Source organism: Ptychodera flava, chromosome 7 (assembly GCF_041260155.1).
Source record: "Ptychodera flava strain L36383 chromosome 7, AS_Pfla_20210202, whole genome shotgun sequence".
Classification (NCBI taxonomy): domain Eukaryota; kingdom Metazoa; phylum Hemichordata; class Enteropneusta; family Ptychoderidae; genus Ptychodera; species Ptychodera flava.
Genome location: NC_091934.1, coordinates 9,453,548 through 9,469,566, shown reverse-complemented (window position 1 = coordinate 9,469,566; position 16,019 = coordinate 9,453,548). Strand labels below are relative to the sequence as shown.

The 16,019-nt window shown below is 38.0% G+C and overlaps 1 protein-coding gene and 1 long non-coding RNA gene across 2 annotated transcripts; one reads left to right on the top strand and one right to left on the bottom strand.

Annotated features, from left to right (window-relative positions):
* The first annotated feature begins 1,944 nt into the window (after window positions 1-1,944).
* Window positions 1,945-6,774, top strand: LOC139136728 (uncharacterized). Its single transcript, XR_011553232.1, has 3 exons — window positions 1,945-5,465; window positions 5,781-6,023; window positions 6,487-6,774. It is a non-coding gene; the product is annotated as an uncharacterized lncRNA (long non-coding RNA).
* A 7,642-nt stretch (window positions 6,775-14,416) lies between these two features.
* On the bottom strand, window positions 14,417-14,878 carry LOC139137800 (uncharacterized). Its single transcript, XM_070706070.1, has one exon. The coding sequence runs from the start codon at window positions 14,876-14,878 to the stop codon at window positions 14,417-14,419; it is 462 nt and encodes a 153-aa protein (XP_070562171.1).
* Window positions 14,879-16,019: the final 1,141 nt, after the last annotated feature.

The window sequence follows — 16,019 nt, the reverse complement described above, 5'->3', positions numbered from 1 at the left end:
TTGAAACAAACGTACACTCGACTTAGAAACTGAAAAAGTTTAAATTTGACCGATTCTTCTTTCATTGGAGGTTGATAATAGCAAACATCGTACGGTAGTGTGCACCTCGAAAGGGCAAGACTTAAACTTTTGCTCAGGCTTCCCTAATGAATTGAAACTTCCAACTATGCTCCTGCCAAATCAAGAAAAAATCAAGCATCACCGTGCAAAGTTTGTTATTATATAAAGCACCTTACGTTTTACCAATATTTGAGATTAAAAACGGGTGCCATCTTTGTTTTAACTTGGAGGAAAATGCAATATTTGATATTCTGAAAACTAAAGTGGTGATTTTTTTCTACTCCACGATTTTAAAATCCGCCCAAATCCAATAAACGGTAGATAAGAAATTAATAGTAGGTTTTTAGAGCCCGAATATCCGTCCCCGAGATGTATTATTCTTTAATAATTTTACAGCTTACATGCGTTAAAATCACATGACGATACAAAAATGCCCGCCCCAGTGATGTCGTCTAGTAGGAGGACAAATTGGTGGAACTTTGGTGCAATTATCCTGCGCTATATGATGTAAGGTCTGTTGACTTTAAAAACAGAGACATAAATTCTCATCGAAGTGAAGCACAGCAAATAATAAAGTTCCAGAGAACAGCAAGCAAAGGTCCGCTCAAAGAAAAAAAAATCTTGCGACGGTACTGTCGACATTAGCTGTGGAAACGCAGCTATCTGTCAGCGGAGTAGCGTGCGTTGCAATACGGGTCATCAAAAGGTCAACCCCGCCACGGATACGGGACACGCATGCACTTTAGTGTAAAGGCGTGAGTAAAATGAATTTGTCCGACGCACAAAGTGAGCATTTTGCCTCGCGAGGCAAAAATATCAAACAGGTTGGATATTTTGCTCAACGCCTCGCGAGGACAAAAACTCACGAAAATCGACCGCACACGAGGGTAAACTAGCTGAGAAAACAGCCTCGAATGAAACTTTGCTTAGCTAATTTCTCACGTGTGCGACGGGCATTAAAACGGTAATTTAATAGGTCAATATTACGATTGGTTGAAATATATAGAACATGCCGGTAATACGCAGAATATCTCCATGAGGAAGACAAGTTATTGGGTGAATTTTTTAAAATAATGTGTAAACGAGAAAGACCATGTTTTCGATACCGTGCTGGCATTTCGTGGCGCCAGCATTGTTAGAGTCCAAATCGAGACGAATTGCGCGGGATTTATCGCGAACAAGGACGCTGCGTATCGAGAGCTCGAAATATTTATTTTCTTTGCCCCAATTCGGAAGATGATAATTACTTCTGTCATATGCACTTGTAAACATTACTTCTTAATTATATTATACATAAGTCCGCCTACTCTCCATCAACGTTGCAGGCGGTTCTAACGTCATCTTTAAAAAGGTTTACAATTACATTAATTTTTTGTTCAGTTTACTCCGTGAGTGCAATGTCATAGGTTAAAGACACCGACCAATGTTGGGTTTTTTTTGCAATTTTGCCAGATAATCTTTGGACTTAATACTTCCAATTAATCTCAGTCGCTTGAAACAACATTTCATAGTGCTTCATGCTCATACGTATGTGTAAAGTGAGGTGAGGAGTTAGTGTCAGAAACTGTTGTCCCTCTCAAGAAAGCAGAGGCGAGTACTGGGCCGCATGAGGATGCAAGATGTTCAGACCGCGAGTTATTTTCATCGTACAGCTGATACAAGATATTTTATGAGCACATCCAAAACGAAAATAATCAAACTGCTGTTTACGCAAACATTTTTACACATATTATTTTCCAGTACACGCTAATTTTCAAATAATTATTTTGGCAATTGTGACTGGATAAAGTAAATAAATTTTCATAGGTTGTGTATTTTTCGCTTACCTCGCAAGCATTTCTTGTCAATATTTATATAAAGTATGCATTCAGCATATATCATTAAACCCTTTCATATTATTTAAGGAAGAAGTCAGCTATCTTGTGGTTAGTTCATTCAGCATTGGCCTCCAAGCGTCAAAATCTGAGATCAGAAAGAAGTGCGTGAGTTGCCATTCAAGATGAAACTGTTGATAGGCGTTTTCCTCCTCGTGGTCGTGTCACAGGTACTGGTGCATGCCGTGCCGTCATTTAGTGTACACCGTTTGGAGAGGATGGAGAAGCGTGCATGCTGTGATTCGGATAACGATGCGCCCAATGAAGAAGCAGAAACGGAGTCCCCAGGGACGACCGAGGAGCCCAGTGAAGAGGAAGCGGAGGTCCAACAGGATCTCGACGAGCCTGACGAATCAGAACATGAAGACAGGCAAGAAAGAGCTGACATCATTCTTCTTGCTGGTGGGCCTTGAAAGTAGCCGTGGAAGAAGAAAATAATCAAGCCCTCTGACGACGATGCTGCATTTTCAAAGTGACTTGGTAACTTACAAATATCGTCAACTGGACATTGACAACAACATGTTTCATAGCTTTCTACATACCAAGTTCCAGAGTATGTAAAACAATGAACTTGTAGAACAATAGGTTATATTGCATCCGCCGACATGTTTAAGATAATGTTTAATTGCATGGCTGTCCGTTTTGCTCTCACTCATAATAATGGTATACATCTAAGTTAAGAAGGTGACAGCTGATTGGCAATTATTTTATACTATTGTGTGTGTTCACAAAATTTCCCTAAAATATTGTTGTTTGACTTTTATCATTTTCCTTTAACTTTCGTCGGATATGAAGACGCACGTCTTGCATAGCAAAATATTATGTATAATTTTGGAGCCATTTCTAAGAAACCTCTTCCGTAATATATGTATCTGTCATTGGATCCTGAATCATGAGAAGCAGTGATAGTATATTTATTCGATGATGGATTGGAATAAACTTAATCCTTGAGACTAGAAACACATGCTTTTTTACTCGCGTTTTTGGCTAGTTGTGTCAGTGGTGTAAACTATGTAGCAACAACTGCTTGGAATGTATTATAGTCTTTCTCTACATACTTAATGTGTAGTGTTTGACACATCCTTAATATTTCGCAATTTGCCAGCAAAACTATTCTAGTCATAATAATATTGGGTGTATGGTGACGTAGATCTAGCTACATAGTAAACGGCTCGATGACTCTTTATATTTCTTCTTCGTTGATGGACCTTATAAACGATTCAAAACTAAAATGATGTGCCTTCGTACATGAATATATTTTTCAGTCGATTGTATAAAGTCATCTCCCGTTCATTGAGTAGCTGAAATCTATGAGTAGTCAGGCGAAACTGTTTCCTGGAATGACTGTATGACGAAGGGGTGTGTACTTCCTACTAGGGTGATTTAAGTTCATTTGCAATGCAAAATGAACACACAGAATCATAGAGACAACTAACGACAACAGCGACAAACTGATATTTCAGTTCTTTCAATTCTGCTCAGGATAGCTCTATGATGATGAATTGTACCATTCACAATGCAACCCTGACAAGAAATTTGATCTACCTGCGATATCCAACCACTTTTCTTGTTCAAATGATAAATCTCCGTTAAAATTTAGCTTATCTAAGATGAAAGTTGTTTATGCATATGAGCATATGAAAAGACCTTCATCAAAACACTATACTCCCTGTAATCGTTTGCAAAAGCCCGTTTATATTAACTGTTTGCATTATTTTCACTAAGGTAGTACGCAACTTGACACCGAAATGCTTTAACAGTCGCTCAAACCATACATCATTAGGAGTCACTGTGCGTATAAATTGGTACTGGAGAAATCGCCATTGCTGTGTTAAAACTTCGGGAAAATGAAATTTTTGATTTTTATTAAAAATTAGGTGGTCACAAAGAGTTTGTAAATGAGGCGACACAAGGTGTAAAATATTGCAAAATATTGGAGAGTCAAAATATCAGTGTACGAGGCGCATTCGACCTTTATTCAAAACGCAGTACGTCATGGTCCTTTTAATATCGAATAGATGATCCGTTGTCATTATTACGCTTTGCAAGGAAGTCGTTGATTATTTGAGTGGTGAGTTCTTTCCATTGGATCCAAAGCAAGGCGGCCGAAGTTTTTCTCCTGGTCCTTTTTCTATGTATCTTGTCATGTTCAGAAAAACTTTCTGTATGAAAAAGGAAAGACGCATATGGAACACAGAAGGATAAAAACCTGAAACTGATGTGGACACTTTGTATTTTGCCTCAAAGGTGATGTATGCAAAACATAGAATATAGCAACAGGAAGGTCCATTTAAATGCGAGGTTGTGTTCATTTCCTTCGCAATATTCAAAACTTACGTTATCGAAAAAACAAAGATACGTCATACAAGTACAAAAGCTTTTAAATTATCTTATAATTCCATGAAAACTACAAATCGGGGATTACCCTACGGAAAATAACGATTGTTAAGCTGGTTGAGAATCCTGGTCTATCGTGACACACGAAAATTTGACGATACTGGCCGATTTTGAATTGATTATTCATATCGACTGGTCATTGTTCCAATTCGTTTCACAACTTACGTTTTGATTGACCAGTTCATTTCAATGTGTCTTTCCCGCTACATCGTAACACTGCAATGCATGCAAATATTTGAACAAAAGTATTAGGCTATTTAGCTAAGCTAATCAAGCCAACGTCAATGTATTTAACCATAGACACTTGAGAAGGGTCTTGGGAACAAGCACGGGTATATTCCCCATTATTCAAAATATGACGTCAGTAGAACTGTTTTTGTCGAAAATTGTTGATCTTAACTATTACCCTGCCGAGACACACGGGTCACGGCTCACGATCACGTTGAGCACGAAAAAACGATGCACTCTTTCGGATCGCGGGAGCGTGTCTTCCGGGTTGTTGGCCCGGCCACGGTCCCTCTTTGGTGTTGGGACTGTGGCCCGGCCGATCAGACTTGACCCAGGGACCCCCAAAAAAACTTCTCCTGGGGTTTAATTTTCTTTAAATGTATGAAACTTAATTTATTATTTTGATACCGTGACTTTTTCATTCAAAGAATCGCACTAATATACCTCCATGTTAAAAGAAAGTGTAAACAGATACTGACCTAACACAAAATGGTCGGAACATACACGGACGTACGCAAGCGCTGCATCCGAAACATTTTCCCTTGCGATACGTGACAGCCATAAACATCGCCTTCGTTTTGACAATTCAGCTGTTTTTTCACCCTGGTGCGATATTACTGCTGGTAGGCGATAAAACCCTCTCTTATCCCTCTGTCCCCGATTCCCACAGTTAATGACGGCACAAAAAGACGGCATTGTTTTGATGAATAAGCTCGGTAATAGCGTACATTTACATATGAATAGTGACACTGGTTTGTTTGGTTTGTGTGTCCTCCAACATGGCCGCCGGGAATTTGATGACGTCATGTGAAAACACACTATATGGACGAGAGAACGGGGGAATACTTGGTGGGAGAGGATTGTATTGGGGATCTGGAGTGACAGAGAATGGCTTGAAAACTTCAGGTATGTATTCGTCGAGAATTCTTTTTGCATATACATTGGTGTAGCCTTTTCAACAATGGAGACGAGTGCTTTATCGTGGCGTTATTTGCATGTAAACAAAGCAGCATGACTTCCTGTGTGCAGATGGATGTTGTGTATTGCGATGAATACTCTACTCTGTGCAATATATTTAATAAATATCTTGACATGTGGCATCTTCAGACATCAGAAATACACTTGTCCAAAAGATTAATTTATGTTACAAATAAATTCAATAAAAATGAATAAGTGAAAATTGATAAATGTTAGTATTTGCCTTTGTTTATATCTTTCCAGAATGAGGAGAGACACCTTCATGTATATCTGTAATCGTCTACGCAGAAGAATATTTAGAATGGATACTGAAATGCGAAATGCAGTATCAGTTCAATTTTAGCCTTTTCACTAAATATTAAATTAAATGTTATTCTTGATCATCAGGTGATGGAACAGACGGCAACCGTGTTTCTGCAGGTACAGCTCTAAAAAGAAAATCCAGAAGTAATGATGTGACTAATCCTGCTGTAGCACCGAGGAGAGGTGAGTGAAAATACTAATGTAAAAGCAATTATTAAATCATGATAAAAGTTTCTACAAAAAGTTTCGACAGGTAACTTTTGATGAAATGTTAATGATCTTGCTTTGCATATTGTACTAAAACTTCCTTTTCTTGGTCAACTCGATAAACATTTGGAAATGACTCTGCTTATCAACATAGCTTTCATATGTACGCTTACCATTATTACATTTTGTCTGGACTTACATTCCTATGTAACAAATTTCATTTTCATGGACATGCATTGTTTGAAATATGATGCTCTTTTATGTATTTTAAAACATGGTTGTCCTGGTGTCAGGCTAATGCATAGTAAAAATGGTTAGTCAATTTTGAAAGTCTGCGATAAAAACATATATTTATAGGTATATTGCAGTATACAGCTGTGTCCATATTGAGTCTCCAGGAACAGAATCTTACCTCTGTTTTTCGCATCTTATTTGTTAGACTGCAGGAATAAGAAAAAGGCTGAAAAGGAGGGCAAGGCAGAGAAGGGCTTACATGCAGCAATGGAAAAATATTTTGCTTTTGAAGAAAAGAGAGATAGGAACCTTGAAGAAATGGAGGTGCAGAGGCAAATGAAAATGGATGAGCAACTTAAGTCACTTGCAGAAAGGCAAACAGCATTTGAGCAGAAACAGATAGAGTTATTATTATTATTATCACACTTTATTTAAAGAGGGTAATCTGATTACAGTAAAGTAATTGTAATTTCCATCAGAGCCCTCATGAAAAGAAGGCAAAATACACAACAAATCATCGAATAACACAAAAACGTATGGAATAGACGAATAGAAGATGTCGAAGACAAAGGAAAAATAGGCTAGTCTAAGTCAGAGCCTTCATTACAATATTTCATGAAAAGATAACAATGCAGTTTTGATTTAAACGTCGACAAGGCTTCACAGTCACGGATAGTTGGGGGAATGGAATTCCAGATTTTAGTAGCTCGATATACAAATGATCTTTGACCCATGCTTGTCCTAAACATTGGTGGGTAAAGGTTACCATTACTAGAACTACGAGTATTTAAACGATCTATTTCTGAGAGAGGTTGGAATAGATCACAATATAGCTTGGTGCGAGACCATTTAAAGCTTTGAAAGTCATAACAGCTGTAAAGTATTCAATACGTAAATCTATGGGCAACCAGTGCAAACTAACAAAAACTGTTCGGAAGGAAAAGTCGTGTCAACTCCGAGAATTACCTTACCAGCCCTTTTCTGGAGTTTGTACAATCTTTGGAGATTGGTCTTAGACGTACTAGCCCAAACAAAACAATACACAATAGTCAATTACAGACAAGAACAAAGCGTTATAAACTAGCAAAGAACACTCCTTTGAGAATAGGGGCGTAGTCGTCTTATAACACCAATTCTTGCAGACAAAGTCTTGCACAAATTATCTATGTGGTCATCCCAGCATAAAATGTTGTCTAATTGAACACCAAGTAGTTTGTGAACAGCAACACTGTCAATGAGAGTATCATTGATCTGAATCTGAAATGAAATATCAGAGTCGGCTAAGTGATAAATTTTGGGGCGAGACGCAACAATCATATATTTTGTTTTAGTGGTGTTAATTGCCATGCTATTGTTATGAACCTAGTTTGAGATTGGCACGAGATCTCCATTCAGTCTCCCCTCGACTTGTTCAATGTCAATTCCAGAAACACACAAAGTTTGGTCATCGGCAAACATATCTAAGCTTCCCATGTTGAGGCAAAGGGGAAGATCATTAATGAAGATCAAAAACAGAAGTGGACCCAAAATGGACCCCTGAGGTACACCACACGTAATCGACAAAATATCGGAGTGTACACCTAAATAGCTAACAAATTGGCTTCTTCCTGTAAGGTATGATTGAAACCACTTTAGTGACAAATCAGAAAGCCTGTAAACAGAAAGTTTTCTCAGCAAAATGTTATGATCAACAAGATCAAAAGCTTTACATAAATCTAAAAACAATACACCACTATACAATCCTTGATCCATATTGTGTAAAAGCTGGTCAGTTAACTTGACTAAAGCAGTGTGACAAGAGTGATATTGTCTAAAACCAGATTGCGAGCTGACAAAAAGTTCGTTTGAATGCATAAAATTGTACAGACTAATATAAACATGTTTTTCTAGTATTTTAGAGAGAACAGGCAGAAGTGAGATAGGCCTATGGTTGTTTACATCACTCTTAGAGCCTCCCTTATGAATCGGAACTACTTTAGCACATTTGAAACAGTCGGGAAAAGTACCACTGGTAATTGACAAATTAAACATTTCTGTAACAGTTTCTGCAATACAAGAAACACCAATTTTCAAGAGTTTGGGAGAGACATTGTCGTAACCAGCTGATTTACATTCACTTAGTATAGAAAGCTGCTCTGTGACAAAATTAACAGAAATCGGAGGAATCTTAAAATTGGCCATGGTAGCACCAATTTTCGAACTAACCCAGTTATCAATAAGACCCATGTCAGGTGAAGCATTGAGACTGGAATGATACTTATTAACAATACCTGTAAAATACGCATTGAAAACCTTAGCAATATTCTTATGATTTGTTAGCTTTTCACCCTTATACAAAATACAAGGACTTTGTGAACGAGAATTATCATGAGAGAGAATATCACTTATACAACGCCAAATTATAGACGATTTCTTGAATTGTTCCTGAAAATGTCACGATAGTGCTGTCGTTTTGCATAGGAAATAGTGTGTACAACTCTATTTCTTAAAGATCTATAAAGTAGCCAATCATTGGGAGACTTGGATCGGGTAGCCTTAACAAGATGATAATCACGGACATGAATGAGATCAAGAATGTCCGGAGTGAACCATGGCGGCTGTCTGAGTCTTTTCACACGTTTCTCAACAAAAGGAGCATGCGTATCACATACCTGGTTGAAACAATTGATCCACTTATCAATGAGTTCATTCACATCATGTATCTCAGAGAGATGTGGCCAATGGGAAGCATACAAATCACAAATAAAATCATGTGTGGAAAAATTACCAAACTGTCTGCGTTTTATAGAAATATGAGAACCGGTAGTAATGTCACTGGCATGAAAACGCCTCACAACACACACGGGATAGTGATCGGAAGTACCAACTTTGGGAACACACACATGAGCAATATTCATTGGACAGGTTACATAGATATGGTCAAGAAGAGTACCGGAGGATGGACGAGTGGGAACAGTGACAAGTTGCTCGAAATTCAGAGATTCCATTGCTTTATGAACATTGTGTTTCTTCCCCATGGGAGTAAGAAGATTTATGTTAAAATCCCCTAAGACAATGATTTCTTTGTTTTCAAAATACGCTGATTCTATCACAGATTCAATATCTTTATCAACAGACAGTGTTGAGCTGGGCGGTCGATATACACCGATAACAAGAAGAGGGCGTTAGAAACAAGGAGACAGGAAATGGAAGAAAGACGACTGATACAAGACCAGGAACAGCGAAGATTTGACGACCAGATACTTAGTACACTTGCCAATCTAATCACTCAAAGTGCTGCCAGCAACGGTCTCCCTGCTCGCCAACCACCATTTTATCAACAACCCCTGCCACCACAGACTCATTAAGTACAACCATCAACCCCACAGGCCACACACGTCCAGACCAGCCGTTTCAATGCTCATCTACCAGGCACGCCAGGTCAATCATTTGCTCACCTACCAGGCACACCATGTCCATCACGTGTGCATCTACCAGGCACACCAGCTCCATCAGGTGCTCACCTACTGAGGCACACCAGGTCCATTTGGTGCAGCCGTTTATCCTCAGGGTCTACTAACCGATGCAGTGCAGGCTGCTGGAAACTCTCCTTCGCTCTTAGATTTGACAATGAGACATCAGCTTCATAATCACTGATTCTCAGTTAAAGTGGACAAAGTGGAGGGTAAAATGGTTTTGTATTTGATGTCGGCTAATCAGTATAGTTTTATATCCTGACTATTGGGGACATGACTTTGCACTAATGTGCAAATTTTGAACACATAAATCAACTAAGTTTTTATTTTTCGTGCTATTCAATTATAAGTATGCAAATTTAACGAGTAATTTACGTTACCAAGGAATGTTTTTGAAATAGTTATACCCATTAAAGTAGCCACAGATATTTCGGAAAGTAATGTTTTCATTTAAGAGCAAGTTACCCATAGCCTTCATGAAATAGGTAATTGACGCTTACAACACAATGTTGATAGACAAACAATACTGCCAAGTTCGTGATACCATCAATCTGAACAAAATTTTCATGAACTCTGATATCATCTTTTATGATATATAAAAGTGACTATAGTTTCGCTTTAAATTGTTTGTTTGTTTACTTGTGTTGAGTACGAAATAAGAACACTGAGATTAACAACTGCGCTACGTTGTTAATAAAAACATTTATATGGTCCTAGAAAGTTGTAACGTAGATTACGTCAATATTGTCGGTGGTAACGTAAATTAAAGAAACTATCACAAGTAACATGGATCTTGTCATCTTTTAAACATTTTGTTTTGTCATAATTAATATCAAAGGAACAAATTGACTTTATCAATATCAATCTTTCTGTTAACAACTAAATCACTTTGATTTAAAACTGTATGTTATCTAATCTCTCTTAGGAGGGATTATGGAATGTTTTATCCATCAAATGGAATGTTTCATCCATCAAAATTCCAACATTTCTGTAAAACACTTTGCGTTTCAAATGACATCATAAATATTGGATGAACTAACATTTGTGTAGTCCTCTGCAGCAGTTTTCAGCTATCTGCCACATTGATATTCACGATAAAGTCGATCTTGAATGATAATAACGTAAATTACATATTAATTCCGATTGCCTCATAGAAATGTAAAGTTGAAAAGTCATCGACTTCGCTTGGGGAAATAAATGTAGAAATACAAAGTTTAATCGTCATTTTCATATAGATATAGAGTAAAGGACTATAATCAATCATACTAACAAGAAAGGCAAATGCTACCGAACACATTTCGAAACGCAACATGCGGTAAATAAATTGTCTGAGAATTCAGAAATATCATTCTCTTAATAACAATGTCAGTATTGTAGCAGCTTCATTACATTAAGAAGTTACCCTTGTTTAAAATATTGATCAGTTGGACTTAAGGAAACTTAGATGGTATTTTAACGAACTGTCTCATCCTTTTCCATGGCAAAACTTCTTCTTGTGCTAGTTCATCTGTTAATGAGCTTACATGCAGAACTCTTCCACTTTTATATTTTTACTTTTGCTCAATTCAACACAATACATCTTTCAATGAGAGCCTTGACCTGGGCAATTTTCCGTGTCGTATTCTGTGACTGACATATTACTGAGTGCTTTTTTGACTTTCTGTCTTCTCCGACAACAACTGAATTGACTTTGGAATTTTCTTTTGTCTTTGCTGTGCTGCCCTCTTACTATAACTATTTTACTGGGCTGTAGTATACGTACTTCTTGACACGCTCCCTATCCTTCCTCTAAAACTCTCCCCTCTTTAGGTCACTTTTCATTCTCCTTAGGCTCTATGAATTTCTACTCTTGCTTTCCTCATTCTGCAAATAGTAGACATATTGCCCATGGGCCATGGCGATGTTGAAAAAAAAAACAAGAACACATTGTTGTCACATATAATTGTAATCTACGTTACGGTTATTGCAACTAAATATTATCTATTAGAAAATTACAGTATGTTTGAATATGGCGTTTTGAGGAAGTCACAACTTTGTTGTTTACTACTTAGTACTTTTACAAGCTTTAAATATCAAATGTGATTTTATAACGAGTGCTTCTTCGCAAATGTAACTTACGTTACCGCTACTTTGAAATTTGTTAATATTTTCAATAGATATATGATTATATATATTTCTTTGCCTTTGCTGATTATTAGTTTGCTTCGTTAATTTGGATATTATGTCAAAATACCAAACGTTTTACTGAAAATCTTATTTAGCCCTATTCAGTTTGCTTTTTAAAACTTAAGTAATTTACGTTACAATGCCCACCTGCAAATATGGTCAGTCATATGATCCAGATTTATATACAGTGTTGCTAAATGAAGTTGATTCTCAAGTTGTAATGTACCCGAACAACAAGACAGCAGGATAACAAATCATATAATGACACTATCGTTACTGTATCCTGGACGCGTCAAGATGAGGCAACACCGTACATGAGCAAAACATTCACAGGGTCTGTCGTTTAGAATCATTTCCTCACATTTTGGTCTGTCTGAATGGTGATTTGAGTCGTCTGCTGTTGCCAGCTACCGGACAGCCTGTCGGTCTCGTTGTGAATAGTATTGGGGTTAACACCAAGTCAGTGTGCGGTGGCCTCCTTTAGGGTAATACGCTGGTAACGTTTTTTACTAGTAACGTAGTTTACGTAACGTTCATTACATTTTAAAAACTTTTTACACAATTTCTGCATAAATTCAGCCTATTGAAAACAAATATCTGTTTCATATGAAAGATGACCTTGTTCAAAAATAAATTATGTGAATTGCTAAAACTTATCTACTTGAGCAATCAGAAAATTAACGGTAACGTTTATTACATGATTATCTATACGGGTAGAATGGGCGAATATGGCAAAGGAGCAACTTCATGTTGTAAGGAAAACATTGTTTACTTACTACTGAAATACAACTAGAACAAATCATGTCCATGTACCATTTCTTTTTGTAACAGAATAAGGAAATATATCCGAATTAATGGCGTACATCAACAATGGACAAAAATTGCTTGATGAACGATAACGTAAATTACCTTGATTATACGACAACGAAAGTTCATGAAGAATATGATGAAGGCAGTAATTCTTCAGCGTAAAATTTGCTTTACTAAATACGTGACATATTACTACAAAGAAAAAAGGAACGAAATATTTCGATACCCCTACAAATTTTCTGAGAACAGAGTGAACGTAAAGAGTATACTGAATGCGACATTTGTTTTACTGCGAAATTGATGAGAAAATCAAATTCAGAAAAGGGTAAAATTATTCAAATAATGCATTTAAATGGTACATGTAGATGTTTCTAGTGTAAAATAGCTATTTTGTTTAAAGTTTTAACATCCGATAAGACTTTCCTACACACTGTTCATTTTTATAGCCATACGACACAGCTCACACCAATTTGTCCCTGAGAATCAGTGAATATAGCACTTGGTCCTTGTTATCACTAAATGATGTACTACATTTTCCAACACATTTTCATGCAATAAGTACCATGTCTTCCTTTGAAAATTTCTAATTTTATTGTCCAACAGTGAGTCAAATTCATGACACTGTGCAATTTCATTGCGTATTGCAAACTTATTTTTTTATTTAATAAAGCATTTTTTTATCTTTGTGGAAATTCGAACAGTGCAAAATGTATGTGTAATGAGCCTTGCGTAATGAGCCTTTTTTATTTAATTATCAAATTTTTCAAGTGAGGCATTTGAGGTTTTCAGTATTTTAATGTAATTAAGTTCTCCTAAACGTTGAGAATTGCTTAATAAAATTAATATTCAAGGCATGTATGTCTTGGGTGTTATTTGTTTTGCGTACAATTGATAGTCTGTCTACTACCCAATACCAAATTATGCTTTTCCCTATCATTGTCTGCCTTTTCAGATGGTCCATCATGTACTGAAGCCACCAGTGTGCCCTCTCTTACAATATGATGTGCAAGTGACTCATGAAAGTCCCTAGTGAGACAAGAAAAGTATTCACAAAACATGTAAAGATTTAAGACATGGGGCTGATTTAAGGCAATTTCTCAAAATTATTAAATCCATCAGTCTGAATTTGTTAGTTGGCAAATTGAATATATACAAGTGTATGGTCAATGTTTATTTAACACAGATTCAAGAATCAATTTCCAAAATACCACTATCATTTTTCAACAAAGAAGTTTACAGCAAGCACGTATCATTTACGCAGCGTTCACAAAAAAGGTGGGACTGGAGGAATTCAGGGGGGATTTTGGGGGTAGTAGAGGGGGAGGGGCATTGAAAGTTGCTCGGCCTAGGGGGCACCTGAAAACTGTTTGGTTCCATTTTTTCACAATCCAAAGGTTTGGTGGGGAACTCAATGAGCATTTGATAACATTTTTTAAAGTCATTCAATTGCGAATACAGAACTTTAGGCCATTTGTTTGGCATAGCCCGGTCAACAGTGTGCTGCATATTTCGTACAGAAACTTTGGGCCGAAAATTGAGAGGCCGAAACGACCAGTTACCCTGGCATTTACATCGCGACGTCAAGCTCGTGTGTACACAATTGTAATTTTCATACATTTGTCTTTACGAAGTACTTCTGTCGGTGCTATCCACTGGCATGGAACTTGGAAGTTGCCGATTAGATCGTTTTGCTAACAAAAGTTATTAGAATTGTGAAGTGTTGACAGGCTCGGAAATAAGAGATTGCAACGACTTTTTCAGTTCCGAAGAGATCAACTTACCAGTAGTTTCCTCTCCAACTGTTTGTGAATTACTTGTAACTTGGCAATCCAGCTCATCTTCACTCGAACTTTCGATGCTTTCTGTGACGAAAGCATTCTCTGGGTTCACAGCTGGTCTGTCGCCAAGAAGCTCTGCCAACTCATCGTAAAATGGCATCGTTTTTCTTGCTCTGCCACTACGACGGTTGTTGTCGGACACGGACTTAAACTGGGCTCGCAACCGTTTGATCTTGTTGTGGCATTGTTCAGCTGTCCTCTCGAGTCCCTTCTCCCTGGACTTGGCAGCGACGACTTCATATACTTGCCGATCCCTCGACGTGCCGTCCATCATACGGATGACGTTTTCGTCTCTCCAAATTGAAATCAGTAGCCTGATCTCTTCCATGTGACCAATTATTGCCGCGATCGCAAGAGCTTCTTACTTGAACAGCATCCATCGTGGTAATGACCGCAAGCCCGAAGACAGGATATAGTTCGGCATTTAGTTCGGTGTTCTGGTCACACGTGCACCGAACCTGAACCGGCACTCCGACACCGAATTGATTTAGTTCTTTGTTAGTTCGGTGTTGTCTGTTCACACGTCCAACTGACACAGGTTTATATTTATTCCGGTGTCAACTCCGGACTCAACTCGCACGTGTAAACCCCCCTATAATTTAACGAAGCAGAGATTTATTTAACAGATCTAACAGCGCTTGCAGTATCTTACAACCGTGACTTTAGAGATTAGAAACAGGTGCCGTTCAATCGCCACTCGAGAACGAAGCTTTGGTAGGTGCTTTCCTCCTCCTGGTCTTGTCATAGATCTCGTTCGTGAAGATGGCCGCACCAGATGGTAGTCTGGCCTCCTGCTCCATTGAATTCCTACCGCTGGCTGCGCCTCTGACGAAAATAGGGTTCCAATTTTCTTTAGCAGCGCAGCCATCGGTAGATTCGGGCAGGGGACCAGACTACACCCGGATGGCTTTGGCTTTGAGCGACGGGAACAGTGCGCATGCTCTGATTCGGACCGATATCAATGCACCCAGTGAAGAGGAATTACAGTAGAAGCCGCTGGATGACCAAGGAATCCCCTGAAGAGGAAAGGTAAACGTGGGAGGCCTCTTAGAAGCCCATTAAAGGTATACAGTCACCTGTAATCTAAATTTGCCCATATATGGTCAAAGGGGCGTTCCTTGGTATTCAAAATGCCCATGTGAGGGCGCTGTTTTTAAAAAGCGGCCACCCGCTTAAAATCTGTGATTGGTTAGATTTTCCCTTTCCATGGCAACTGTGGCAAATTTGGAACAGGTGACAGTATACCTTTAAAAAGGAAGTAAAGACGAGGTCTCCAGAGGGACCTGGGAGCCCAACGAACCGGACTGCACTAAAGGCGTTTCTAGACTAGGTTCCTGCCAGGTGACATCATTTACTATTTTGAAGTACAAATGAAACATATCATGTAACAATAGAAAAAACACACACCAATAGCAACAAACACAGAATAAGAATAAATATGGAATACGTCAGCATGATTAAACAGGAAA

What these genes read in the sequence shown, in the direction of transcription:
- LOC139137800 (XM_070706070.1), bottom strand. Translation starts at nt 14,878, where the DNA reads ATGGAAGAGATCAGGCTACTGATTTCAATTTGGAGAGACGAAAACGTC.